Genomic DNA, 26,148 nt, shown 5'->3' with positions numbered 1-26,148 from the left:
GTGTGTGCACTGTGTGGTGAGGAGGGTCATCTGGCTGCCTCTTGTGGCCGGATTAGGTGTTACCTGTGTCCACATTCCTTCTCCAATGCTGTAGCCGCCCGGGCTGGGGAGAGCCGTGAGGTTGCCACGGGGGAGGGGACCAGCAAAGGTGAAGGGGCATCGGGGCCAGTGAAGAAAAAGCATAAGAGCCCCTCTCAACTAAAGCGAGAGGAAAGGCGCAGAAGTAGCAGGGACCCTGGAAGTTCTCAGGTGGCAGTAGTAGTTCAGGGCCCTTCTGCTGGCGCTGGCTCAGATGGTCAGGCTGAGGCTCTGGAGGACACTGAGTTAAATGAGGAGATCAAGAGACTTCACCGAGAGGACGGTCAGGATGCCATTTCCTCTAGTTCTTCCCAGTATGAGAGTCTGGATGAAGGTGGGAGGAAGTGGCCAAAAGAGAAAAAAGGGCAGCAAAGGGAAGAGTGGGAAGAGGCCAAAGGCAACTTTACCCTCTGAACCCGGTGTTACAGGCCAAATGTCAAAGGAAACCCCGGCCAACACCCCTCTGATTGTTCTCTTTAATAGGTATCAGTCCCTTGATGGTTCCCCCTCCTTTTCTTCTTCTTCAGAGGAGGGACGGGAGGCGGTAGAGCCTCTAGGAGACGTTGAGCCTGCCCCTGCTGAGGCTGTTTCTTTGAGGGAGCAGGTGGCCCTTGGGTCTGGAGATGACAATCAGGGTATGGATATGACTGCATGACTGCTACACTGAAGAGATCTAAAGAAGAAGCTAAGGGGTCTTCCTCTGATTTAGAAGGGGGAGGGAAGAAGGGAAAGAAATAGGTGAGTTAGGCCATCCAACTCGATGACCCATGATGGCGGCACTCGCCCCATTGACTCTGGTATCCATTAACTGTGCCAGCATTAAGTCTGATACGGCTAGATTTGCAGCCTTTGATTTTCTCGGTCGTATTAACGCCGACATTTTGTTTTTGCAGGAGACCAGGTTGACAGATCTAGCCTCTCAGGTAAAAGCCAAGAGAGAGTGGAGACATGGGCCTTCACACTGGTCTCTTGCGGCTGAGCCGTATAGTGGGGTGGCGGTCCTTTTTACCGCTCCTGTAGAATGCAGACGGGTTATCGAGTTGGAAATGGGGAGGTGCCTGATCTTGGATGTTCTCATGAAGGGGCAAGAGCTCCGGCTCATTAACATCTATGCCCCACAAACTAAGTGAGACCGTAAAAGCCTCTTCATGAGGATTAAGCCCTTTCTTTTTACGAGTCGGCAGGTGGTCTTTGGTGGAGACTTCAACACTATCACGAGGTCTCAGGACAGGAGAGGCGTCAAAGACAAGCTGGCTTATGATAGCATGGCCCTGATTAGTATAGTTAGGGAAGATCGCCTAGAGGATGCCCACATCCGGACACCCTCGGGTCACGCAGGTTTCACCTATCATCGAGGTAGCTGTAGGTCTAGATTAGACAGGTTTTATTTAAAGGAGGAAGCCGTCTCTTTCACAGTGTCTGTGGTTGAAGTGGAGTTCTCCGACCACTGTCTAATTTTGTTTTCCCTGAATGTTTCAAAGACCCCCCGGATGGGTAGAGGCTACTGGAGGCTGAATGCGTCCCTTCTGGAAGAAGCAGAGGTAAGACAATCCTTTGAGGATTTCCTTCAGAGTCAGGTACCTCTACTGGGCCTATGTAGCAGTAAGTCAGAGTGGTGGGAGATATTCAAGAAGCGGGTTGCGAGGTTCTTCCGCCAGCTCTCGAGCCTCAGATCCCTGAATAGGTATCGTGTGTATCAGGGCCTGAGGAGGAAACTCGAGCATCTCGTCTCAACTGGAGGTAGTAGAGAGGAGATCTCCAGAGTGAAAGCCTTACTCATGAGGTGTCAGTATGATAGGCACTCATCTTTAGTTTATGAGAGGGTGCCACTCGCCCGACCCCTACAGAAACTGTAAGATGTCAAAGAGTAGTAAGATCGTGACTGGACTGGTTGATAGTACGGGATCTCTGAACCGGTCCAGATCAGGGATCCTGGAGGTCGTCAGGTCCTTTTACTCACACCTCTTGGGGAGGAAGGATCTAGATTGGGATGTGATGTCGGGTTTCCTGGCTGACGCCATTCCTGAGCCAGGCGTAGACCCCTGTTTTGGCAGAAGAGATCAGGGAAGAGGAAGTTAGACTGGCGATTGAAGGGCTTTCCCTGAAAAAGTCGCCAGGTCTGAGTGGTATAAGACCTTCAGGGACCTCTTGGTTCCCCTCTTGACCGAGGTCTTCAATGAGTGTCTTTCCTCGGGCACTCTGCCGAGGTCAATAAGGAGGTCAGCCCTGATTCTTCTGTCAAAGGTTAAAGATTCGAGCCGTATTGAGAATTGGAGGCCCATAGCTCTTCTCAATACGGACAGGAAGATTCTGGCCAAGATACTGTTTAATCGGTTGGTGAAGTTTGCACCCCGGCTCCTTTCGGGGGCTCAGCACTGCTCTGTTCCAGGTCGAAGCACCTTAAGTGCTGTCCTTAGTGTCAGGGAGGCAGTGGAGCGGAGTACTGCGGGTCTTTGGAAGGGGTACTTGCTGTCCCTGGATCAGGCCAAGGCATTTGATCGGGTGATCCACAAGTACCCCTGGTCTGTCCTTCTGAAATATGGTCTACCAGATACTTTTGTCAATTGGCTTAAGATCTTGTATGCAGGGGCAGAGAGTTTCCCACTGGTGAACGGTTGGTCTGGCCGCTCTTTTGAGGTTGGGTCTGGTGTTCGACAGGGCTGTCCTTTGAGCCCACTGTTGTATGTGTTCGCGACCCTTTCCTTAGGAGGGTTGGTTGTGGACCATTGGCAGGGGTCGGGATGAGCCGGAAGCCACCCTGAGAGTGGTAGCATATGCTGATGATGCCACTATCTTTGTGTCCTCGAGAGAGGCGGTCGATGTGGTGATGTCGGAGGTGGACCGCTACTCAGAAGAATCTGGGTCCAGCATCAACCCGGATAAGTGTGAAAGTCTCTTGCTGGGAGGGGGAGATCCTGAGTTTGATCCAGGGCCCCAAGACTCTGCAAAAATCCTAGGCATTACATTCGGTCAGGGTGATTACCCCATTAAAAACTGGGATGGTAGGCTCCAGAATGCCGCTCAGAAGGTGGACCAGTGGAAGGGTTGGTCTTTGACCCTGGAGGGAAAGGGTACACTTGATCAAATTGTACCTGCTCCCTTTGTTCATCTACCTGGGCAGTGTATGTATCTTGCCAGAGGTTTCCTATACTAGAATCTACAGCCTGTTCTTCCAGCTGTTATGGGGGAATAGGCTGAACCTGGTCAAGAGAGAGGTTACGTACCGTACAAGGAGACTTGGGGGTTTGTCTATGGTGAACCCTGTGGTGTTCTTAATGAACACCTTCTTGAAAGCTAACATCGCAAACCTCTGGAAAGAGAGGGCTCCTCCGTGGGTACTCTCCTGTAGGGAATGGTTTCGGCCTTTCTTCCAGGAATGGGAGACAGGAGGGCGAGTGAAGGACTTTCGTACACCCCATGGGTATCTTCCGGCTTACGCTACCCCGACTCTGAAGATGATACGCCGATGGGGTCTGGGAATGTGGGAGATCAGGACTCAGTCAAGGAAATTCCTTGACCAAAGGGTTCTGTTGACCCATTTCCAGAAGCCCTTGGCGCTCAGGGACTGCCCAGGCCAGGATCTAGAGGTTGGGCTTAGTCTTTTAAACTCGAAATGGATCCCTCAGAAGTTTGGGGATTTGGCCTGGCGCTGCTTCCAGGGGAAGCTATATGTAAGGGATAACTTGAAGTGCAGGAGCTCCGATGATCGGGGGTGTCCCGGTGAGGAGTGTGGTACTATGCTGGAAAGCATGGATCATTTCTTGCTTCATTGTCCCTTCAATATAGGGGTTTACACCAGGGTGGGCGCCTCCATAGGTTGGAGTCAGTTGGTCAGTCTCACCTTTCCGGAGTGGGCTTATGGGGCATTCAGGAACCTGGGTGTCCGAGATCGCTGCACGTTATTTCTAGTCAGCTTAGTGGTTAGGTACCACACGTGGAACGCATGGTGTCTAGTATCTACACAGCGTAGAGTCCTCTCCGAGGTGGAGGTCTGTAGGAACATCACTGGTGACCTTGGGAAGATCAGGTCTTTGGAGTATGGCAGGTTGGGTACAAGTAGGGCTTCTCTCCTGTGGAGAGGTTTTTCTTTTGCTGTGCCCTAGGTACTAAGCCCACTGGGTGAGGTACCATAATTCTGGTTAGGGAGAGAGTAGGTAGGGACAGCGGTAGGGAAAGTGTGTAGGGTCAGTTTAAACTTAGAATTAGAGGTAGGGGGAGAGCAGGGTAAGATAGTAAGGGATAGTTTATAAATTTCTAGTACCCGTTCTGCCATCCTCCGATCCCGGTGGAGGGCTGGTTCATGCCACTTTAGCTTTTAGTTTTGTTTTTCTGGTCAGCAGTAGGTATAAAGGGCTTACAGGCTACCGAACTTGAGCCTTATTATAATTGTTGTTATGTCATTATGGTGTGCTATGTTTATGTTTACACATGTTATGTGATAAGTATAGGCAGGGTTATGGCTGAATAAGCCATATGAACTTTATTGACATTATAGTCATTGTATACATTGTATATATGAGGGGATACAGAATGGACTGAACTTTGACTCCATGGACTGAGCTAACACTGGGCTCTAGGGGTAGGTTGTGGGGCACGTGGGTAATAGATAGAGTTGTGTGTTCTATTTTGCTGTTATTGGTGTTGTATAGGTTCTGTGTTAATTTTTCAGGGCAGCCGAACTCATGTGTTGTGCTGGAATAACCAGTTAGTTAGTATTTTTTTTTCTCTTATTGATTTATGTTTTTACAATAACTGTGGTTATATGATTATATGTTATATGCTTTATTTGGTTACGCCTGGATGGCTTTCATTTTTTTTTTGTGTGTATGTATATATGTGTGTATATATGTATAGTTTTGTTTATTTATTTTTAACCCAGGTTTGGGAGTTTTGTTTTTGTTCTTTCTCTAGCCAGGGCGGCTTCTCTTTATTTATGATTACAGACGAGGATGGCTTTGTAGTTTACGTTTTATGGCTTAAATTGTCTGGATTGAAGTTTGTTTTTTTTTGTGTGAATAGTTACTATTAATGCTGGGCTGGCTTGGTGGCAAAAATTTAAGGGTGATTTTGTTTTGCTTTTATACTGTAATAATGGTTTATTATGATTAATAATATTTGTTATTTAATTATGTAATTTACTGATATGTTTAAGTTATGGCGAGATATGCCTTGTTTGTTAATTTTTATATTTTTCTAATAAAAGAATTACAGGATGTAACTCAGGATCAGTAATATATGTACACGGTCCTAATAACTAATTATAAAACTCATAGTATGTCTGTAAACAATCTATTATGTAGATGACTTCACACTGGCCTCATTCACATGTCCATAAAATCCGTGTCCGTGATTTTGGATCTGCAAATGAGGACAGATTGAGATCCCATTGGTTTCAGTAGGTTTTTAGCAGGACAGAACATCTGATTATTTGCTTGTTCGTTGTCTGATCTCTTGCTCTATTGCACAGGGGGATATCAGCCTGCTCCTCCGATACTCGTGGCATGTAATAGAGCCCTAAGCCTTAGCGTCACACTTACCTTGTATAGATCTACTCCCATAGCAGAAAGGTCTATATCAGTGATTATTGGATTATTCTGTGTCTGGAGAATATTGATTCTCATTGTTGTGATCTTCTCGCCCTACGGAGGAGCGCCCTCCCGGCTTCTTACATCCCTATTTATACAATCTTGTAATAAGCTGAAGGGATATTAATTATGGTTATAACCCTCTCAGGAATTATTACATTGTGTGTTGATACTTTGTAGCATCTGCGTCTCCTGTAATGGCGATCACCTTGTTGTTGTTTGCGGTAATTTAAACGTCTCATATGTTTCTTCCTCAGGGGTTAATCAAGAATTGGTGACGGCTCCTAAAATAACAGTACAATGGTCCCCAGTGGAATCTCCTATGGAAGTTATCATACTACTAATGGGTGGCTTATGCCGCCATATACATTATCTAATTATTTTTATTAGTATTTCATTTGGTCTAGATAGATGAGAAATATAGATATAAAGTCTACTTGTCCACGGGTCTGTGGATCCATTCCATTAGCGTTCTCATAATTCCATATATTAATACAGAGGCCATTTATTTATTACCCAATTATTTTTGTTGAATTAATTACAACCAGATAATGAAATATTTTTCTCCTAATCTGTTTCATTTTTTTAAATTATAATTTAGGGTATTTTGTATATACATTACGTAAGCCGCCATCTTGACCAAGGTAGTTATAAAAGCATTTAGTGATATGCTTTACAGCAAGCACCATAGATAACAGTAAAGCAAGCACCATAGATAACAATGTACAGGGCCTGTCTTATAAACCTGAATGGGAAACATTTGTGAGCATACTGTACATGTGACCCTTGAAAAGGTCATTTCACAAGGAGTCAAAAAAAAATAAAATAGAAAAGAAATGGTACTAGATTGATTGTTTTGTTGATTTTTTTTTTCTCTTTTTTTTCCTTAAAATTTTTCATTTTTTTTGTTGATTGCTTTGTATGGGCCCCTGTCTGGGAGCATCCTGTCTATTGGTACAGTCAGCTTTTGTAGTCCCTACAGTCCTGTAACTACGCAAGTAAACTTAGACAAAGCAGGGACCATCTTCCTGGCTTCTGATCGTTGGTGTACCCCACCTTTGAATAGGGGTGATGCGCATAAAGCCCAAGGTGGCCGGGACTTCTGGAGTCCTCGTCATATGACTGTGCACTGTAAAGTCTTTAAGCTTCTTTCCTCTTCTGTAGGTTATTGTTGGGTGATCTTGTAGTACATTCCACCAGGATAACTGGCAAGTACTGTATCTACTTAGTGCCAATTACGTTACTTCTACCACTTCCCTTTGCTTTCTGTTGGGTATATTCAGGATAGCCTCTAGATCTTAATGTCTCAAGGATCTACATTCCTCCTAAAAAATTACTTTTAGGTACTGTCCAGTAGGAATTCTAAGAGCTCTTGGGTGGCAGCTCTCCCAACAGACCCCCGCAGCTCTCCCAATGGAGGAAATTGTTGGCAGTTCCTTTTTTTAGATACCTGTCTGGATATTGTTCTCAGTATCAATTTACCCATGATCCAAGAAATTATTGCTTCCCCCCCCCCCCCCCCCCCCGAATCTTGGAGGTAGCAAGCATATCAATCTCATTATTATTTATGTGGACACAAGGGTCTCTAGGGATTCCCTTCCCTTCTCCAAAAAAATGAGGATATCGTCAATGAAGCAACCCTAGAAAGAAATGTGCTGCATGACCTCAAATTTGTCTTTAGTGAACACTATTTTGTCTTCCCACCACCTGAGAATAAGTTAGAGAAAGAAGAAGCACAAACCGTGGCCATCGCTGTACCTTGTAAAATCATCAGTTAAAAAAAAAAAACTTAATAGTTTAAGAACAAATTTTAGTGAGTGATAAAACAAAAAAATGTGTTAATGAAATTGGCGCCCTTTTGTGCACATAAGGTGGTCAATTGCATTAAAGGAGAAGTCCGGGGTCAGCCTTTAAAAAAAAAAAAAATTGCCAGGGAGATGGCTGAACATAACAACATGCACCCACCTCCGTGGCTCCAGCTATGGGGTCCAATTTCCTGGTCAGAGCGGGGACCTGGGTCATGACGTGTCAGACAGCAGGTCAGCAGCCGAGGTGGGACCCCACTACAGCTGCTAAATGTCTAGACAGACCGGACACGTCACAACCCAAATTCCCGCTTAGACCAGGAAGCTGCTGGGGGACTGGGATCTGGAGTGGAGGAAAGCTGACCCCAGCGCTGGAGGTAGATGCATGTTGGCGACCCTGGACTCCTTTAAGTCCCAAGGCACATCTGATATTACATAGTTACATAGTTTTGTTTTTTTTATAAATTTTAATTAGTTTTCCTTTACCATATAGTACAAAACCAAAACAACCATATGTCAAAACATATCACAAATATATATCAATGAATATTACCATACAGTCCTACCTACCAAAACAAAAACTCAAACTCCCCCCCCTTCCCCCGGGTCTTGGCGAGAAAAAAAGAAAAAAACAAAAAAAACAACCTAAATTCCCTTCCAGAATTTCTATACCCTTATACAATGTCTAGTAGCTTTAACTGACTTTTTAGCGACAATACTTTCATAACTCTTCACCTTCTCTACCACTCTACCCTATTCCTCCCTTGGTGGCATACCACTATCCACCCAGTGTCTAGCTATTATAACCTTGGCTATCCCCAGTATTTTCATAAGGAAGGTCCCTCCCTCCCCATCATCGGCCAGGCCCCCCAAGATTATTTCCACTTCGGTCAAATGTAACACTTGCCCCATACAGGCCTCCGCATGCTGAAGGACCTTACACCAGAATCTTTGTACCGTAGGACAGGCCCACACCAGATGAGCCAAATCCGCCTCGGCCAAACCACACTTATTACAGCATGAAGATCAATTTTTCCAAAATTTAGCTATAAGCCTTGGAGTATAATAAAGCCAATAAAACAACTTATAATGAATTAATCTATGTGACATACCCACCGACCCTTTACTTAAATTATTAATACATAGCACCCAGGTTGCCTCCGGTATATGTCCCAACGCTGCTTCCCATCTACCTTTTACCTTATCTAATTGAGGGGTTTTCCTTTCCTGCCCCAACCACCTATACACTTGCGTGAGTATTTTCTTACCCTCCCCCATATCACATATACACTCAATAATCTTGTGCGAAAATTTTTTTAATTTATGTTTATTCTGTGTTGCTGTGTGAGCACTGTAAATTTGCATATACCGAAGCCTATGCTGCTCTTTTAACCAAAACTGTGTTTTAAGGTCCTCAAACCCCACTAACCTACCTATAAACAATTGAGACACATAACTAACCCCTCTCCTCTCCCAAAAACAAGCAATTTCTCCTGATGAAAATTCTTTTAACTCTCTATTTCCCCACAACGGTGTACAAACTACCTTGTATTCCACAAAACTTTTTAATTCTTTCCCATATTTTAACATATATAAAAACAAAAGACTGTGGCTCTAAGACCGTATCTAACATCTGTCCAGTCTCCAACACCTCAAAAACATCCAAATTAGGGCCGAGCTGTGTGAGCATATAATGAAAAATAGGCGATGCCTTCCACCTTGCCAGACCCTGGGCACCCACACCAAGGAAGTAGAGCCCAAAGTCAGGCAAAGCCAGACCGCCCTCCCCCTCCCTTTCAACCATGCCCCATACTTCATTCTCACCTTCTTCCGGCCCCAAACCAACCGATTAAGTAGCGCTTCTATCCTCCTAAACCAAATGTCTGGAATCCATATAGGAGCCGCCTGAAAGTAAAGAAGGAACTGAGGGAGTAACACCATCTTTATTAAAGCAATTCTTGCCGCCATCCCGATTGGGAGTTTAAGCCATACATTTATTTTCTTTTCCACTTTCCTCATAAGGGATATTCAAATCTACGTACTGACCTACATCACTAGATATTCTAACACCCAGATATTCCAGTACATCAGCATTGTTTACTAACAGGGGATCTCCGCCTTGCTTACTTTTATCCTTCCCCAAAGAAAGCTCTGAGAACTTCTCCCAATTAATTTTAAGGCCCGAAGTACTACCAAATTCAGCCACCAGATCAATAAAATAAGGAATACTCTGCTGGGGATCCCGGACAAACAATAAAACATCGTCCGCATATAATAGGATCTTACCAGCCGATCCCTCAATCCCAAACCCCCTTACCCTCTCCTCCTGCCTTATCCTACATGCCAAAGGTTCTATAAAGTTACATAGTTAATACAGTTGAAAAAAAGACACATGTCCATCAAGTTCAACCAAGGAGGGGATGGATACAGGGAAGGGGGAGGGGTGATAGGTTCTATACATATGCATTTATATTATTGTGGTCTAAGAACTTGTCTAGCCCTGTTTTGAAGCCCTCTACTGTTTTTGCTGTGACCAGATCCCGGGGTAGACTGTTCCACAGATTCACAGTTCTCATGGTAAAGGCGGCTTGTCGCCTCCGGAGATTGAACCTTTTTTTCTCCAGGCGGAGGCAGTGCCCCCTTGTCTCTCCAGGCGGAGGCAGCGCCCCCTTGTCTCTCCAGGCGGAGGCAGTGCCCCTTGTCTCTCCAGGCGGAGGCAGCGCCCCCTTGTCTCTCCAGGCGGAGGCAGCTCCCCCTTGTCTCTCCAGGCGGAGGCAGTGCCCCCTTGTCCCTCCAGGCGGAGGCAGTGCCCTCTTGTCCTTTGAGGGGGTTTTACCTGGAACATCTTTTCCCCATATTTCTTGTAGGGGCCATGTCATGATCGCGCCTGAAAAGGCATCAGTGCCACCCTCTGCTGCGAAGATTCGACCTCTGTGCCAAAGACTGCGATTTTGGCCATAATCTTCCATTTATTCTGTGTTTTGTTTGCCTTGTTTTTGCCCTGTCTGAACTGTGTCTTATTCCTTCTGGTCTGCTAATTGTTTTCCCTGCCCCACCCGTGTCTGTGCTGCTAAGCTTCCCTGGTCATGTAACGGTTAACCTGCCTTTGCCTCAGTGATTGACAGCTGGTCCCTCCAATCATCTTCTGTACTTGGTTCCTGGTCTCCTGCTCCATTCCCCTTATTAGTTTAGTTGCCCGTCTTTGTACCCTCTCCAGCTCTAGAACATCCTTTTTATGAATCGGATTCCAAAACTGGACGGCATACTCCAGATGAGGCCGCACCAAAGCTTTATAAAGCGGTAATATTATATCCCTGTCCCGAGAGTCCATGCCTGTTTTAATGCATGACAATATCCTGCTGGCCTTAGAAGCCGCTGACTGACATTGTGTGCTGTTCTGTAGTCTATTATCTACAAGTACACCCAGATCCTTCTCCATCAGCGACTCTCCCAGAGTAACTCCCCCCAGGACATATGATGCATGCGGGTTATTAGTACCCAGGTGCATAACTTTACATTTATCCACATTGAACCTCATTTGCCAAGTGGACGCCCAAACACTCAGTGTGTCTAAGTCATCCTGTAACCTCTGCACGTCTTCCATAGACTGTACTGTACTACAAAGCTTGGTGTCATCTGCAAAGATAGAAACATTGCTGTTAATTCCACTCTCAATATCATTAATATTAACATTAATAATTACAAGTTAAACAGAAGAGGGCCCAGTACTGACCCTTGGGGTACACCACTTATTACCGGGGACCATTCGGAGTAGGAATCATTGACCACCACTCTCTGGGTACGATTATTAAGCCAGTTTTCAATCCAGTTACATATTAAACTTTCCAAACCAATAGACTTTAACTTACCCATCAGACGTCCATGAGGAACTGTGTCAAATGCTTTTGCAAAATCCAGGTACACAATATCCACAACCGCGCCGCCATCCAGACTTCTACTTACCTCTTCATAGAAACATTTAGGTTGGTTTGGCTTCTGTCCTTAGTAAAACCATGCTGGTTATCACTAATAATACTATTAGCCACTACATATTCCTGGATGTAGTCCCTTATAAGCCCCTTAAATAGTTTCCTCACAATGGACGTTAAGCTTACAGGTCTATAGTTACCTGGGGAAGTTTGAGAGCCCTTTTTGAAGATCGGCATTACATTTGCCTTACGCCAGTCGCTCTGCACAATACCAGTAAGCAAAGAATCACAGAATATTTCATACAAGGGTAGAGAACTGAGTTCCCTAAGAACTCTGGGGTGCAGTCCATCAGGCCCTGGAGCTTTGGTTACATTGAGTTTATTTAATTTATCTTGGACCATATCTATAGTAAACCAGTTCAGTACATTACATGTGTAAGGACCACTGGCCCCACCCACCTCAGTACTGGCCCCGCCCACCACAGCTCCATCCTCTTCTTTTGTATATACGGAACTGAAGAAACCATTAAGTAACTCAGCTTTCTCCTGATCCCCAGTTGTTAACTCCCCGTCGCCATTATTTAGGGGTCCTACATGCTGTGACCTTGGTTTTTTTGCATTAATATATTTGAAGAATTTTGGGGGTTTCTTTTGCTTTCTATAGCTACCTGCCTTTCATTGTGAATTTTTGCTGCTTTTATTACATTTTTACAGGTTTTGTTGACTTCTTTGTAATGTTTAAATGCTACAGCTGACCCCTCTGATTTATATTTTTTGAATGCCCCTTTTTTCTCATTTATAGCCCTTCTAACCTCGGTTGTAAGCCATGTGGGATTGGATTTTAACCGTTTATATTTGTTACCCATAGGAATATATTTGGCAGTACAGTTATTTAATGTGGATTTGAAGATTTCCCATTTATTAGCTGTATCCGTATGTGACAGCAGCCGCTCCCAGTCTATGCCCTGAAGTTCTGCCCTTAACCCAGGAAAATTGGCCCTTTTAAAATTAAGAGTTTTTGCCCTCCCAACATGTTTTTCTTTTCTACACTTTAAGCTAAAAGTCACTATATTGTGGTCACTATTCCCCAGGTGTTCATGGACAGTGACATCCCCAACCAGCTCAGCGTTGTTAGAAATAACCAGATCCAACAAGGCATCACTTCTAGTTGGCTCCTCCACAAACTGGCCCAGAAAATTATCCTGCAGGAGGTTAGGAAATTCCCTCCCCTTTGTGGTTTTAGCTGAACCGTGACCCCAATCTATATCGGGGTAGTTGAGGTCCCCCATTACCACTACTGTCCCCTCCCGGGCAGCCCGCTCTATTTGTCTATTCAACTGGCCATCTACCTCCCCAGTAATGTTGGGGGGGTCTATAGATAACACCAAGAATAATTTTTTTACTCTTTACCTCCTTCTGTAGTTCTACCCACAATGCACAATTCCATCATCACAGTCATCGCCCACTATTGCATCTTTTACACTCACTTTAATATCATTTCTGACATACAGACATACTCCTTCTCCCCTTTTGCCCACCCGGTCCCTTCTGAACAATGCAAATCCCTGAATATTGACAGCCCAGTCATGTGAGGAGTCCAGCCATGTCTCAGTCACACCAACCACATCAATGGACTCCTCCAGAACCAAGGCCTCCAGCTCCCCCATCTTGCTGGCTAGACTTCTGGCAAAATATTACTGTAGAGAGCTGTAGAGAATGGTGTGATCTGTGGTGGAAATATTATACAACTTGGTGACCGCATGGTATGAGGGGAAGGTTCCCACAAAAGGTCTTAAAAATTGGTTGATTATACAATAAATAGGTAAAAAAAAAAAATAGGATATGATGCAAACAGTTAGAGACCTGCTCACGAGATCGTACAGACTAGGATGACTGGAGGTGACACAAGAGGCAGTAAGTGCTTTATTTTGTCAATGTTCCACTCATTGTACATAGTTGCAAAGTGCCTATAGGTGATTGGGCGAGCCAGTCAAATGCCGTTGTCTTGTTGCAGGTAGAAGGTACATGGGACCAAGGAGCATATAGAGTGGATGGAGAAGGGGAAGCAGAGAGGAAGACGAGTTTAGGGAAAGATGAGTCTTCAGGGCAGGCTTGAAGCTATGGGTGTTGGAAAGAAGTCAGGTCTTTGGGAAGGGTGTTCCAGAGAACTGGTGCAGCACGAGTGAAGTCTTGGAGGCCGGAGTGAGAGGTTCTGATTCATTACAGATTAGATATTTGTATCTATAATAGGAAGAAAGAGATTCGGAGCTCTATATAAGAGAAACAGAGCCCAACCCCTGTATCTATACTTGGAGCTGTTCACAGGTGGAGTGCTGCAGGTGACCCGGATGTATTGACCCCTGGACTTGATGTACTTTACCTATATTCCTGACCTGCTCAGTAGGTTAAACAGACTTTGTATATGGCGGCACAAAGCAGCCATTATTAGTGTGATAACTTTCATAAGAAATTCCATAGGGAACATTCTAGTCTCTTCTGTTTAGAGTAAATGAATTACCTTGAGTTTAGGAGCAGTAACCAAACCGTGATTAACCCCTGAGGAATAAGAAACATATTTGATACATCAGGTTTATCAATGCAAACAACAACAATAAGGTGAGCCCCATTACGGGAGGCTCAGATGGTGGAATCATTCCCGAGAGGTTTATATCCACAATTAATTCCCCTTCAACTTCTTATAGAAATGAAAAGGAGCCTGAAGGACACTTCTCCCTAGGCTGAGAAGATATCAACATGAGTAAACAACACTGGAAAAAAAAACAGGTCTACAGGGAGGTGCACGTCAACCCATCACCCCAGGATCCAGTACCAGATGACAGGAGAACTATTAATGTAACACTTTATACTGGGTGGTGAAGAAGTCAATGACAGATATTGGTGGACAATTCCACTTACTAAGTGTCTTCAACCACCATTTATAGAAATCTTTAGACTTTGGCTCTGTAGGAAATATTTTGTAAAATTCTCTGAAAATGTAATAAAAATTTATGGAAAAAAAAAATCTATTTTTGACTTGGTCTTACAACAATGGGTGACAATTTCTAGATATAATCTGGAGAAGCATATTGTACAACACTCCACTGCATGGCTGATTATGATCTCCATCCAGCTGCTCCATAGACTTCTAATGGAGCTCATCTCGTGCAGATGTTTTTAGTTGTCTAAACCGAAATTAATGCTATACAGAAAAATGGTCACACCTTAGCAACATACCTTTAATTTTTATTTGAGACTAAAACCTAAGGGATTCCTTTTATTTAGATTGAAAATGTAAAAGGCTTCTCCGTAGAAAAAAAAGTTTAGTCCCTACTCCCTACCTAAAACACTTTTTGACCCTACTAGTGCCAGGTGATCTAAATGAGCTTAAATGGCCACTGTGACACAAACTAAAGTTTCTACAAGGACTTACATAGAAATACTATGTGGGACGGTAGGAAATTTATCAACCCCATGCCCAACATACATCTGCAAAAAGACACAGATTTGTTGCTGATGTACGCCCCGCTCACCTCTTGTATAGGGTTCTATGGTGCATCTGTGCCAGAATTCCCGACAATTATAGGACATGTCATATACATCAGACACACTCAGCATTCCGGACAGTTTCTGGATGTATTCCAGAATAGTGGACAATTATAAGACATGTTTTATAATTTTCATGGCTATTTCCGACATAGACAATCTTCAGGAGAAATCCTTGAGGGTGTCTATGCTCAGAAGAACCGTATGGGTTAAGATTCTCTTAATAGGCATCAGTTTTGAAAGAAGACAGGGTGGGATGGACCTTCACTTCCCCTTGAAGCAACTCAAACCACAGTAAACACAGACAATTAGATGAAGGCACAGAACACACTTTTTGGTGTTTTGGTGGCACATTCTAGCTGTCAACCTAACAGAGCCAGTAGACTTTACAGGCACCAATGACCCTACTAAAAATCCCCACTCCTGTGCTTAATGAGTCAAAATGGCTCTATGATTTAAAATGAGTCCATGAACCAGACTCCTGAACCACCAAACCAAATCTGTGACAATAAATAAAACATGCCACGTATAATTTTAAAACTTAATTCAATGCCATGAACATATAGCTTGGAACTACATGTCCAGGCAAAAAGTACGAAAATTGTGATAAACATAGTGAATCCTTGACTCACAAAGTCCTCCTCCAGGAGAGAAAAAAAACCCATGTGGAGGAAACCTCTAGGGAACCCTGGCTGAGGGAATGTCTGTCCCTTGGACTTAGAGGGTTAATGCCCTACTGTTACTAATCAAATTAAATTAAAATTTATCTTTTCATTGCTATTATTGTCATACCATTATACAGACAGGGTGGCAAGAGCCATAGGTCCTGCAAGTCACAATCCCCTTTGCTTAGGGTTTGGGGGGAGTCTGTAGGGCCACACAGTTATCTGTAAGATCCTAAAGATGAGTGTAGAGAGGGAGCAGAGAGAGATAAGTGCTGGAAGAGGATAGAGAGGACTGTGCTGCTGTAACTGTATGGTCCCACAGTTCTCGCTAGGATTATAGAAATTAGTGGGAAGTATAGTATTTTGTTTTGCCCACTATGTGTCACTACTGTTTCTGCTTAACCTATCGCACAGCTGTCGTCTGCCTCATAGGGGTTTTTGCCTTCCTCTGGATCAACACAGTAGGGTCTCCCTAGGTTGAACTTGATGGACTCTTGTCTTCTTTCAACTTTATTAACTATGTTACAATAAGTAAAAGAGTTAATTCTTTGTACCACGTGTTATGGGCTGACCAATCTCAGGTGCTAGTTCTCTTCTGTCCTCTCTCTCTCTCTCTCTCTCTCTCCCTCTCTCTCTCTCTCTCTCTCTCTCAGACCCACCACTCACGGGAGGGTTTAGTTCAGCCCCTGTAGGAGGAGTTAGTTCTTGATGGGAGGAAGTTAGTAGTTAGTTGTTGAAGGTCCAAGCGGACAGATGTGTGAGACCCTACTGAGTTACAAAGTTCTCCTACTAAGCACTAAGATCAGTATATTTTTCTTCCCACATCCCTTCTATCACAGTAAGGGATCACTCATATGGCTGTTGTCTACATTTGGTGGCCTCCAAAGTCTGGAGATCCTGATAAGCCACCACTGCCTGACTCCCCTATTTAGGAGGCCTGGTGTCTGATGTAGTCATTGACCCCTTTATGTTGCTTGTACAGATGATCCAGCATTTGCAAGGTGTAATATAAGACTTTGAAATGTCAGAGATGTAGAGGTGAGAAATGCAGACTGTTCTATCAATGTTCGTCCAGGGTGGCTGAATTGTGCAAACACATTACTGCCCATGGTAAGCACCTTCTGATAGCCATCCTATTATTATTTTTTTAAATTCTCAAATTTTAATAAAGTTTTTGAAAAATAAAAAAAAGCAAAGATGTGTGCCATAAAGGGAGTGTGGGCCATATTGCCTTGATGCGTCATCTTGCCATTGTTGCTGACTATGTTGCCCAGTTGCAGTCATTCACCAGGGAATTTGCTGCTTAGTGAACAGCAACCTGATTCACAGTGTGTCTGCTCTTCTCCAGGCTCATCATTTGTAAGAAAGCATAACAGTACTTTAGTTTACACATGGAGTGAGGGAACAATAGCCCAACCAACGACCAATAACTTTAATATGGTCAATCTATCCCATTGTGCCACTATCGGTAAATTCTTTGGATGTGTGGTTTGGTCTGCTGTGCGCCAGGGTGCTGTATGGTGGTGGTACAGCAAGGTGCACTTGGGTACATTTGTCACGGTGGCCACCCCCCTTCCCACACGGCACTACGCTTGAGAAAGGGGATAGCCTAAGTGTAAGGTGTAGATGCAGTGTAGGTGCAGGTGCAGGTGCGGCAACACAAAAATAGGACAGAGTTCAGTGTAGCGTCTCAGCACACGTGTGCCACTAAGTTTTTATGCACCTGGGCAAAGTAACTCACTCAGGTTCTCACAGAAGGGGATGAAGGAGACTGTATTGTAGGTTTTTCCTCACTAGGTGTCACTGTTGTATTTGTTCTTGTATATATATTGTACTATGCACAGCTGAAGGACTCATGAGTTAACTGTTTTGTGTCACCTGCTTCATCTCTTCCAATCACAAGTGAAGGCTCGTTTCCCTCACTTTTTCTACTATCTTACACACACACAGCCCACACACAGGTTCTTAGTCAGTAAAGCTGGAGAGGGACTGAGACACTTAAGCAAGCTGCTTGTTTCCTGCTAACTATCACTAGTATGTAGTGCTAGACCCTTAGGAGAGAGGAAGTCCTCTGAGGAGAACCTTGTGCACGTCAAGGATACCTTCAGCAACAACACACCTACCTGAGGCTAGGTACTGACCCCAGTAGGACAAAGCAGCGTGTAAGCCTATGTATTGTACTGTAAGACACGGCTTCTCTGGGACTTATTGGAAAGTCTGCTCAACCTACTGCAGGGACCTGGGAACTCGTACTACCCTAGCAGGACAGATATCCCGACACTATAGGGCAAAAGGCGGTCAGATCCACAGTATTTATACCTGACTACGACTCTTTTGTTCCCTTCTTCTACATTAGACAGGGCCCTCAAGACGTTCCTCTGCTCTACTCTTTTCTTACATCTCTTATTACTACTTCCTCTTGCCTGCACCTGCAGTTACCACAAGTGTGTTTATTCTGTATTAAATTGAATTTTTTTCAAGTAAATCAAGTTATTCTGATTAAGTCATTGGACTCTGGTCAATTATTTCTTCCACCTGCACCTACACACCTGTTCACACTTGGGCTATCCAAACCTCAAGCGCAGGGCTCGTTTGTCCAGTGGTGGGTTCCAAAACCACCACTGGCCACAGCAACTAAGTGACCCATGCAGCAGCCACAACACTGCATAGCTACCGCGGCTCACGGCACCAGCACTTAGACAAGGTTTCCTCTTTACTTGAGAAGACTCTAGTGTAATACAAGTCAAGAATAACAGTTACAACTTCAAGAACAGGTGCAGGAGTTAGAGGGGAGGAGTAGGAGCAAAAGTAGTTAAGGTAGCCTAGAGTAGGTATAGGGACTGTCTTGGTGGCCTTGTCCAGATAGTAGTGTACTCTACCGGGATGTTTGTAGTGAAGAAGAAGAGTGTGAAGAATACTCATACTCATGTTTAGATAAGTTTCTATCTGACGGTCTTCTGCCCAACCAGTTCAGAGAGTGCCAGGTTGGGTAGTACAAGCACCAGGCCTTTGCAACTGGGTGTATCAGACTTTCCAAGGTTTCCCAGGAGAGCCATAATCACTTATGGTTCTTTTAGATGGAACGATTATCGTTCGAATTTGCACGATAACGATCGCATTTGAGCGATAATCGTTCCGTGTAAACACAGCGAACAATCAAGCGACGAGCGAGAAATCGTTCATTTTGATCTTTCAACATGTTCTCAAATTGTCGTTGATCGTTCGCAAAAAATTCTCAGATCGTTCCGTGTAAACAGTCTTTCAATGATTCCACCTAGGTGTGAGATAGGCTTAAGCGAACGCAAAACGATTTTTCCATACGATGTATCGTTCCTCTAAACCCTGATCGTTATAAAAACATATTGTTCATTCAAAATCATTAATCCTGCGATCGGGCAAATTATCACTCCGTCTAAAAGGACCATAAGATGCTTCAGTTTTCCCGCTATTTGTCTTACTGAAGATCAGTTCCTTCCTGTGGTAACTGTCCTGGGAATACTGGAGAAGGGTTCCGTCTCAATGATTGCCGTTAAAAGCAAGTAAAGCCTAAGGGCCCTATTCCACCAGGTGGTACAAGCAGGCTGCTGTGCTACTTAATAAGGCACTCTCTGTGAAAGACTCTTAGGGCCCTATTCCACCGGACGATTATCGTTCAGATTATTGTTAAATCGTTCGACTCTAAATGATAATAGTTCGGTTGAAATGCAGTTAACGATTAACGACCGAACGAGAAATCGTTGATCGTTTTATAAGACCTGGACCTGTTTTTATCGTTGCTCGTTCGCAAAACTTTCGCAAATCATTCGCATTGAATAAGACATCGTTCGCAATAGATACAAACGCATTAGCGAATAAATAGCGAAGAAAAAACGATCGCAATTACGATCATAAGTAACAATTATCATTCCATGGAAATGAGTGAACGTTTTCAGGTCTTTTGCAATAGCGGTAGTTTGAGATCGTTATTGGTTAACGATTATGCAAACGATAATCGCCCAGTGGAATAGGGCCCTAATACACAGAGAGCGTCCCAGGGTGAGTGCTTGCTTTCTCTCTCTTCATGTGAACTTATTTTAGAAATACTGAAGACAGAAAAGGACTCCCCAGCCCATCCAATTGGCCCTTATATTATCTCCCTGTTTCTCTATCTTAGGATAGACATATGTTTATCCCAGGCACGTTACAGTCATTTGCCAACCACATTTATTGGAGGTTTGTTCAAGGTATCTACTACTCTTTCAGTAAAGTAATATTTTCTTGTGTTGCTTCTCATTTTTCCCCCCACTAACCTTCTTAGATTTTAACAAAGAAGTGTTAAGATACCTTTTTAGGTTACCCAGCAGTGTTATACAGGACTTTGGAGCTCTTAGATATTGGTATACACGTGTTTTGGTGTTTTTGGTGACGTTTTGGTAAACTTTTTGCCATAGTTTGGTGAACCGGCTGAACTGAACTTTTGAAAAGTTTTGCTCATTTTAAATAGTAACTATAAAGAGCAGAGAGACTTCACCGTGTGGAGGGGAGGGAGCACATCCATATGTAATGGAACAGGATGGGTATTCTATTTATTTACATCCAGATGTATAAGTTCCTAATAGTTTTAGTAACGTCTCAGCCTTTCATTATTCCTGGATCTGATTCCTGACGTAATTATTTATCAGGTTTTGCACATACTTATCCCTCATGGTTATACATTCAGTCATTAGAATAATGGACCTCATGGGAGAAAAGGAAACTTGTCATCGACCCTATAAAAGTATTTTGATTGAGTTGTACAGGGAGCAGGCGCTGTGGTGGGGAGCACGTCCTGCCGCCAGCTCATTACATCTGTACTCTGCAGTAATATAAGACCTGGTGCTATGGAAATTTACCAGCAACATGTAAGTACTTAACATCACCACACTATTTAAACTGCAGCTTTAAGATGCTGCTCCCTACTTCTCACCATGCCTCCTCTGTTACACATACTGCTCCCCATGCCTCCTCTGTTACATATACTGCTCCCCATGCCTCCTATATTATATATACTGCTCCCCATGCCTCCTCTTTTACATATACTGCTCCCCATGTCTCCTCTGTTACACATACTGCTCCCCATGCCTCCTCTGTTACATATACTGCTCCCCATGCCTCCTATATTATATATACTGCTCCCCATGCCTCCTCTGTTACACATACTGCTCCCATGCCTTCTCTGTTACATATACTGCTCCCCATGCCTCCTCTGTTACATATACTGCTCCCCATGCCTCCTCTGTTACATATACTGCTCCCCATGCCTCCTATATTATATATACTGCTCCGCATGCCTCCTCTGTTACATATACTGCTCCCCATGCCTCCTATATTATATATACTGCTCCGCATGCCTCCTCTGTTACATATACTGCTCCCCATGCCTCCTATATTATATATACTGCTCCGCATGCCTCCTCTGTTACCAGGGCCGGCGTTAGGGGGGGGCAAAGTAGGCACTTGCCCAGGGCCCCCATCCCCCAGGGGCCCCCTAGCTCCTTCCTTCATTAGTGGAGCAGGAAGCAGAGCAGCACAAGCAGCTCCCCTGCTCCACTAATGAACGAAGGAAGCTGAGCTGTGAGGACGGAGCGCCCATCCTGCAGAGCTGCCAGGCCCTGAGCAGTACATGATGGAGGTGGGTGCTGAATCACACAGTATCCTGTATGATAAAGTACCCCCATATCTCTCCTCTGCTCTACTACTACCCCCAATACTACTCCTAATACTGCTCTACTATTACCCCCAATACTACTCCTAATACTGCCCTACTATTACCCCCAATAGTGCCCTACTACTACCCCAATACTACTCCTAATACTGCCCTACTACTACCCCCAATACTACTCCTAATACTGCCCTACTACTACCCCCAATACTACTCCTAATACTGCTCTACTACTACCCCCAATAGTGCCCTACTACTACCACCATCAATACTACTCCTAATACTGCTCTACTACTACCCCCAATAGTGCCTTACTACTACCCCAATACTACTCCTAATACTGCCCTACTACTACCCCCAGTAGTGCCCTACTACTACCCCCAATACTACTACTAATATTGCTCTACTACTACCCCCAATAGTGCCCTACTATTACCCCCAATACTACTCCTAATACTGCCCTACTACTACCCCCAATAGTGCCCTACTATTACCCCCAATACTACTCCTAATACTGCTCTACTACTACCCCAATACTACTCCTAATACTGCCCTACTACTACCCCCAGTAGTGCCCTACTACTACCCCCAATACTACTCCTAATATTGCTCTACTACTACCCTCAATACTACTCCTAATACTGCCCTACTACTACCCCCAATAGTGCCCTACTACTACCACCATCAATACTACTAATACTGCTCTACTACTACCCCCATACTGCCCTACTACTACCCCCAATACTACTCCTAATACTGCTCTACTACTACCCCAATACTGCTCTACTACTACCCCCAATACTGCTCTACTACTACCCCCAATACTGCTCTACTACTACTACTCCCAATACTACTCTACTACTACCCCTAATACTGCTCTACTACTACCCCCAATACTGCTCTACTACTACCCCCAATACTGCTCTACTACCATTGCTGCTATTACCCCCTCTCCTGATACTACTACTACTCCCAAAACTGCTACTCCCCTTATCTACTACTACACCCCTCATCTTATATGCTTCTACTATTGCTACACCCCTTATCCACTATGCCTATACTACTACACCCATCAAAAAATAAATAAAAAAAATCGAGAAAAGAAAAAACGAGATTTTATTTTTTGCCCACATCACCCCAGCCCTAGGAGATGCTATGTGCTGGGGGCGGGGGGGCATTTAACTATCAGTGGAGATGCTATCTGCTGAGGGGGCAACTATCAGTGGAGATGCTATGTGCTGGGGGGGGGGGGGGGGACAGGGGAGATGCTATGTGCTGGGGGGGGTAACTATCAGGGGAGCTGCTATCTGCTGAGGGGGCAACTATCAGTGGAGATGCTATGTGCTGGGGGGGGGGGGACAGGGGAGATACTATGTGCTGGGGGGGGGGGGGGTAACTATCAGGGGAGCTGCTATGTGCTGGGGGGGGTAACTATCAGGGGAGCTGCTATGTGCTGGGGGGGGGGGGGGAACAGGGGAGATGCTATGTGCTGGGGGGGGGGGGTAACTATCAGGGGAGCTGCTATCTGCTGAGGGGGCAACTATCAGGGGGCTAGCTAACAGGTGTAAAACCTACAGTGAGATGTCTCCTATATTGGTGGATACTACATACTGGGTGGTGGAGGTAACTACCAGAAGAATTACCTACAGAGGGATACCGACTATATGTACTATGGAGGCACAGAGGGACCTATCTACTATATAGGGCACAGAGGGGTCTTATTTAAGGTCACAGAAGATCACCCCACCTCGAGCAGCGCGCCAACCGCTGACAAAAAAGTATCGGGACCTTAAATTGCTGCTACAATGTTTTAGCATTTGGGGCCCCACCTTCAACTTTGCCCAGGGCCACATTTTGTCTAAAACCGGCCCTGTCTGTTACATATACTGCTCCCCATGCCTCCTCTATTACACATACTGCTCCCCATGCCTCCTCTGTTACATATACTGCTCCCCATGCCTCCTCTGTTACATATACTGCTCCCCATGCCTCCTCTGTTACACATACTGCTCCCCATGCCTCCTCTGTTACATATACTGCTCCCCATGACTCCTATATTATATATACTGCTCCCCATGCCTCCTCTGTTACACATACTGCTCCCCATGACTCCTATATTATATATACTGCTCCCCATGCCTCCTCTATTACACATACTGCTCCCCATGCCTCCTCTGTTACATATACTGCTCCCTATGCCTCCTCTGTTACATATACTGCTCCCCATGCCTCCTCTGTTACACATACTGCCCCCCATGCCTCCTCTGTTACACATACTGCTCCCCATGCCTCCTCTGTTACATATACTGCTCCCCATGCCTCCTCTGTTACATATACTGCTCCCCATGCCTCCTCTGTTACATATACTGCTCCCCATGCCTCCTCTGTTACACATACTGCTCCCCATGTCTCCTATATTATATATACTGCTCCCCATGCCTCCTCTGTTATACATACTGCTCCCCATGCCTCCTCTGTTACATATACTGCTCCCCATGCCTCCTCTATTACACATACTGCTCCCCATGCCTCCTCTGTTACATATACTGCTCCCCATGCCTCCTCTGTTACACATACTGCTCCCCATGCCTCCTCTATTACACATACTGCTCCCCATGCCTTCTCTGTTACACATACTGCTCCCTATGCCTCCTCTGTTACATATACTGCTCCCCATGCCTCCTCTGTTACACATACTGCTCCCCATGCCTCCTCTGTTACACATACTGCTCCCCATGCCTCCTCTATTACACATACTGCTCCCCATGCCTCCTCTGTTACACATACTGCTCCCCATGCCTCCTCTGTTACACATACTGCTCCCCATGCCTCCTCTATTACACATACTGCTCCCCATGCCTCCTCTGTTACACATACTGCTCCCCATGCCTCCTCTATTACACATACTGCTCCCCATGCCTCCTCTGTTATACATACTGCTCCCCATGCCTCCTCTATTACACATACTGCTCCGCATGCCTCCTCTATTACATATACTGCTCCCCATGCCTCCTCTATTACACATACTGCTCCCCATGCCTCCTCTATTACACATACTGCTCCGCATGCCTCCTCTATTACATATACTGCTCCCCATGCCTCCTCTATTACACATACTGCTCCCCATGCCTTCTCTGTTACACATACTGCTCCCTATGCCTCCTCTGTTACATACTGCTCCCCATGCCTCCTCTATTACATATACTGTTCCCCATGCCTCCTCTGTTACATATACTGCTCCCCATGCCTCCTCTGTTACACATACTGCTCCCCATGCCTCCTCTGTTACATATACTGCTCCCCATGCCTCCTCTGTTACATATACTGTTCCCCATGCCTCCTCTGTTACATATACTGCTCCCCATGCCTCCTCTGTTACATACTGCTCCCCATGCCTCCACTGTTACATATACTGCTCCCCATGCCTCCTCTGTTACATACTGCTCCCCATGCCTCCTCTGTTACATATACTGCTCCCCATGCCTCCTCTGTTACATATACTGCTCCCCATGCCTCCTGTCAGGATGGTATCTTTGCGGAGCGTCATGCGTCCCTCTGCTCATGCTGTGCGGCCGAGAAGGTGCTGATTTTCTTGCATTCTGTTTCTGTGTTTTGTTTTGTAGTGTGTGAACACTGGTTTTTCTCACCTTGAGAGACACACCCGACTTCACCTGCTGAGTTCTGTCTGGCCATGTCAGGGTTAATCTGTGTTTTGGTTCTGCTGTGACTGACAGGTCTTCCTGCCAGTGGATCTGTTTTGTTCTCAGGTGTCTGTGCTTGGAGATCAGGGGGATGGTCCAATGATGTTCTGGATCAGAACCCTGGCCTCCTATATAACTACCTCAGTCTGGGATATCTTTGCGGATATTGAGCTTGTCTCTGCCTGGTTCTGTTTCTTCTGCTCTGTTTATTCTGACTCTTTTGCTTTGTATTTCTGACCATCCCTGCTTGCTGCCTGCCCTGACCATATTGCCTGTTTATAGACCTTGCTTCTTGGATTGTGTTTTTGTACTGCGCTGCCAGACTGTTGTGACCCGGATTCCTGACCATTCTTCATTGTGTTTTGTCTGTCAGTCTTGTCTTTGTGTCCCACCTAGCCAGTGCAGGGACTGCCGCCCAGTTGCTCGCCGCCATCTTAGGACGGATTGTGGCAAATAGGTAGAGGACAGTGGGCGGGGCTGAGCTTAGGGCTCACTGTGTTGTCTTGTCCTGCTGTCCGGTTCCTGACAGAATATCCGGCCTAAAAATTTTTTTACTGCTTACCTGAGGCTAGTATGGACTCAGCACAGGAGTTGTCTGCCCACTTTGAGGGTCTTGCGGCCCTCGTTTCTGAGCTGGCCAAGCAAGTTCAGTTATTAGCCCAGCAGCTACCAGCTACCACTCCTGCCACCCCAGTGGTCACGCTCAAGGAGCCTGACAAGTGTTCAGGGGACCTGAACACATATCTGACATTTAAAGAAGCTTGGGTTAGTCACCCCACCCCTAGCTCCTTTGAAGAGGCCATTTCCCTGGCGATCTTTATCAATCGCACGCTAAGGGATCATAATGAAAATAGACCATGCCATGATCACCCCTGTGTCATTGATGTTCCTTCCTCTGTCCCCTCTAAACCTTTGCCTTCTATAACTTGTCCTCTGGTCACCCTGGAGGAACCTCCGGAACTGGGCAAAATTAATAGATCCCTGGCCCGCAAAGAACACAGAAGAAGGAATGGACTCTGTTTTTATTGTGGCGAAAGTGGACACTACATCAGCTTTTGTGCCAAGTGTCCCTCGAGGCCAGATCATCAGCGTCCAGGTGACTACCAGGAGGGTCATCTGGGCGCCCAGGTGGGTGTAGTTAGTGTGTGTCCCGCCGAGGATA

At 45.1% G+C, this 26,148-nt stretch overlaps 1 protein-coding gene across 1 annotated transcript in view; it reads left to right on the top strand.

The window, feature by feature from the left end:
• Nucleotides 1–1,343: 1,343 nt before the first annotated feature.
• LOC138794014 (olfactory receptor 6N1-like) overlaps nt 1,344–26,148 on the top strand; it is a gene marked incomplete at its 3' end in the record, with an annotated part of 31,415 nt that continues 6,610 nt past the window's right edge. The window contains exons 1-4 of the mRNA XM_069972781.1: nt 1,344–1,619; nt 2,786–3,122; nt 19,069–19,144; nt 19,759–19,828. Coding sequence (XP_069828882.1) covers nt 1,344–1,619; nt 2,786–3,122; nt 19,069–19,144; nt 19,759–19,828 — 759 coding nt within the window. The remainder of the gene's footprint in view (nt 1,620–2,785; nt 3,123–19,068; nt 19,145–19,758; nt 19,829–26,148) is intronic.

The sequence above is a fragment of the Dendropsophus ebraccatus genome, chromosome 5 (assembly GCF_027789765.1).
Source record: "Dendropsophus ebraccatus isolate aDenEbr1 chromosome 5, aDenEbr1.pat, whole genome shotgun sequence".
NCBI lineage: Eukaryota > Metazoa > Chordata > Amphibia > Anura > Hylidae > Dendropsophus > Dendropsophus ebraccatus.
The sequence above is the reverse complement of the archived record's forward strand: the minus strand, read 5'-3'. Positions and strand labels throughout refer to the sequence as shown.